Consider the following 3,640-nt stretch of genomic DNA (forward strand, 5'->3'; position numbering starts at 1 on the left):
TCTTTGTTGTGTATGTCTGTTTTCCATGTCTGGTCTTTGTTCCTGGATTGCATTCTTTTGACTACCGCTGTAACCTTGGTTCACTTGATTACTCTTCCATATTGGTCCCATTGGTCCCATGTTCAACAGGCTACAGGGGTATTAGTCCAGTTAGGGACAATGGCTTTTTTCTAGTCCATTACTTCGCAGGGATCACTTAATGTATCATTAATGCCCTCTTGTTTCTTTGAAGGGATTTGATAGAAAAGGTGGTAGAAATGGTATTCTAGACAGCAACAGAGAAGGAATAATATCCAATGTTGGGTATTTTATACTTTATTTGTTTGGTGTTGAAGTTGGAAGAGCTGTTTTCAGCAAGGAAAGGTAAGAAAATTAATCAAGTAATGTAAATAAAAAAAATAACTGGAGTTACATGTAATGGTACATTGAAATATTTTGTCCAAACTTTCTGTAAACTCTTAGAATTACTGGATAAGATTTGCATGCTCCAAATTGTTTCTCATTCAAAACCTTCATTATCTGTTATTTATAAATGGACATGCAAAGTCTGTTCTCATTTGTAAGTAATTTTGACAATAACAAATGTTTTGAATCTTACTAGATTTATTTAAAGAATGTTACTTATTTTTTGAACAGGTTACACAAAATAACCTGGTTTGAAACAGCTTACACTTATAAACCGTTAAGAAGTTTGTAAAAAAAAGTGTAAAATGGCCCAAGCCAGGTTATTGAGTATAACCTGTTAAGAAATAAGAAACATCCCTTATAATTTAATTTCTAATGGATAACAGTCTAAATAACAATAATTGATTTGTAATCAAAAAGTTATTTTGTTTGGGATTATTTGAAATCACAGAGTGTAGACCAATTGACGTTAATGATGTCATAGTACTTAGCCAGGTTATACAAAATAACCTGGTTTGCTCAGTGAGGACCAACCAATTAAAAATATTGTTACAAAATAAATTTAAGTTATGAAGTGCATTCAGTATAAAAAAACAGAATGAAGTGAAAAAAAATCAAAAATAGGGGGGTAATTATATATTTTGATAATTCATCCTGCTCCTTTAAACTATCATCCTTATTGTAACAAACGTTGCAATTTAAATACCTTTTCTTTCAGGAAGACAGTATCAGAGTATTTAAGTTTGTTCAGCATGTTAACATTAGCCACAGTTGTTACATTTTTAATGTTACCTCTTATAATCGAGATAGAACCTGTGTCCAGAAGATTTGCTAATGTGCCATACATAATTTGGATGGTATGTACAAATAGCTGATCTTTGAGGTTTTCACAATATGCCAAAAATATAGAAATAATACTTTTTACTGATATTGTCATTTGTAGTGTGTTTTCAAGTGCGGGTTGTCGTTGGTGGAATCCCCAGCTGAGAACACCATAACTAAAAGAGATGTTTGGTTGACTTGCAGTCAGAATGTGTCCGAGTTGGGTGATCATGAGATGCATACCTGCTGGCTATTGCTTTTGTGATCTAGCACAATTATTTCAGACCAGTATAAAGCAAGTCTGGTCAATTTATATAAGTTCTCGTTCTAAAATGCATGATTGAAATATTTTCTGTAAGAGGTAGAACCTGATAGGCCCTGCAATAAACCACAATCAATCCGATACAAAATAATGAAATATTGTATACCAGTAATTTAAGTTGATAATATTTTATTGTTAAAAGGATTACCTATGCAGTTAAAAATTGAATTATCTGGCTATTTAGCCCAGTTAACCTCAAAATCCTGTCATAGCTTTATGAAAGTAACACTACCATTAATAAAATATTTGTGTTCTTTTTCTTTTAGTTAGGAATGAGCCTTCAATTGGTAGTGCTGAACTTGCTATTAGATTTAGTTTTTCTGTTTTTGAAGAATTTGAAAAAAACTAAAGATATACCAGGTATGTAAATATAATTATGAAGTCTTTTGATTTGAATACAAAATTCCTTCAGATTAAGCAAAAAAACTGATTATTTTTTATTAAATGTCTTGGCTTAAATACATGTGCAACATACACCCTCATTTTATGCTATTCAAAGTTTCAAAAAAGAGTCTTAATTCAAGACCCTTTTTGAGAAAGAATTTTACATGTAGGTTTATGACCTTCCTTTGTTTTATACTCTTAAAAGGGAAGGGCATTTTGTCTTTTCTGTTTGGGGGGGGGGGTGAACTTAAGGTTTCTTCTGGTCTTAGACCTGACATTTTCAGAAACATTTCTTAGCCCATTCTCTAAATCACAACTACTAAGCTCTTCTCATTCCTCAAAATACACTATGAACTGTCCAGTTGTATTTTCTAATTCAGTATCAAATTAGAATTGTTGATATTTTTATCATTACTTGGTTATTATTTCTTCTGTTCATACAAGATTCTTAGTTGAGTTCAATCTAGAAATTTATAAAAGGAGATTTTCAGGCGTTTTTTTTTTATCATTTTTGCCAAAATTTTGTACGAAATAAACAGAAGAATGGTTTAGCCCTTTCAACCAACCCATTCCCTGGATCTGTCACTGTAATCTTATTCCAGGCATGAAAACCAATCTAATCATTGGTGATATCAAGCCTCTAATTAACTACACAGAGAAATTTCAATAAATAAATCATACTTTTTAATGAAAAATCCTGCATGGTCCGAAATCAATGAAGCTGGATTATTAGATTGATCTTAAATACATTTCCTATTGCAGATAAAAAAAAAGATGAGGAAGTACAGCTTGATTGATGCAGTAAACTTCAACGGATTAATTTACTTCCTGGTTGCCAATTTACTAACAGGTTTAATTAATCTCAATGTAATGACTCTCTTGGTTCCTCCATTATACAGTGTGATTATTATTGTATTGTATATGTTGATTTTGTCTATTTTTGCTTATGTATTGTACATTTTTAATGTAAAAGTGAAATTCTGGTGAAACCTATTACTATGTAATATTATTTATTTAAGAGTCTGTCCATATAAGAATTAGGCAGCTCCTATAATTTGGTTGGTAGATTGTATAAACTGAATGTTTTGTTCTATTGTAATGTTTATCATATGTATGTCAAAAATTAAAAAGATTTTTTTAAGTTCCAATGGATGGCTTGGAAAATTATTTTAAAGTTCCTCTACAAATCATCCAAAATTTTAAAGAATTATCTCCCTTTTTCAATACATTTTAATGCTTCTATGTATTTTTTCTCTTAAACTGTTGTAATGCATCAAAAAAGCAACATTCAACTTTAAGAAAGGTTGCATTTATGATATGAAGTTGAGGAAATTTTTCATGCCCAACCCACTGCCTGGTTTTTGCATGGACACCATGTTAGAGGGATCAAGTGCAATAGTTAACTACTTCTTGTCACTTATGATGATGATTTAAGTCAGTGTGATTGTTGTTTGATTTGTATATTTGATTAATTTAAAATTTAGAAGTATACTTCCTAAACATATTTCCTTTGGTTGGCTATATGGAAAGAAACCAAGGTTATGACATAGTAATGAAACTAAATGTTCAATGTATGAATTAATTTTTTTTAATGATAATCATTCTTATGTAAGTCATCTGTGATAATATTTTAAATTTATCAAATATCATTTGTTACCTATGTTTATGAAAGTTATTAAAAATTCTAAATCATCGGTACACTATCTT

The 3,640-nt window shown here is 30.4% G+C and overlaps 1 protein-coding gene across 1 annotated transcript; it reads left to right on the plus strand.

Annotated features, from left to right (window-relative positions):
- Nucleotides 1–211: 211 nt before the first annotated feature.
- On the plus strand, nt 212–1,917 carry LOC148628646 (glucosaminyl-phosphatidylinositol-acyltransferase PIGW-like; the record flags this gene model as incomplete). Its single annotated transcript, XM_088568396.1, has 3 exons — nt 212–363; nt 1,124–1,262; nt 1,816–1,917. Coding segments are annotated over 3 exons (393 nt in total), but the record flags the coding sequence as incomplete, so codon positions are not given.
- Between the last annotated feature and the right edge of the window lie 1,723 nt (nt 1,918–3,640).

The sequence above is a fragment of the Perna viridis genome, chromosome 1 (assembly GCF_037379345.1).
Source record: "Perna viridis isolate PV_CMFRI_1.1 ecotype Kerala chromosome 1, ASM3737934v1, whole genome shotgun sequence".
Classification (NCBI taxonomy): Eukaryota; Metazoa; Mollusca; class Bivalvia; order Mytilida; family Mytilidae; genus Perna; species Perna viridis.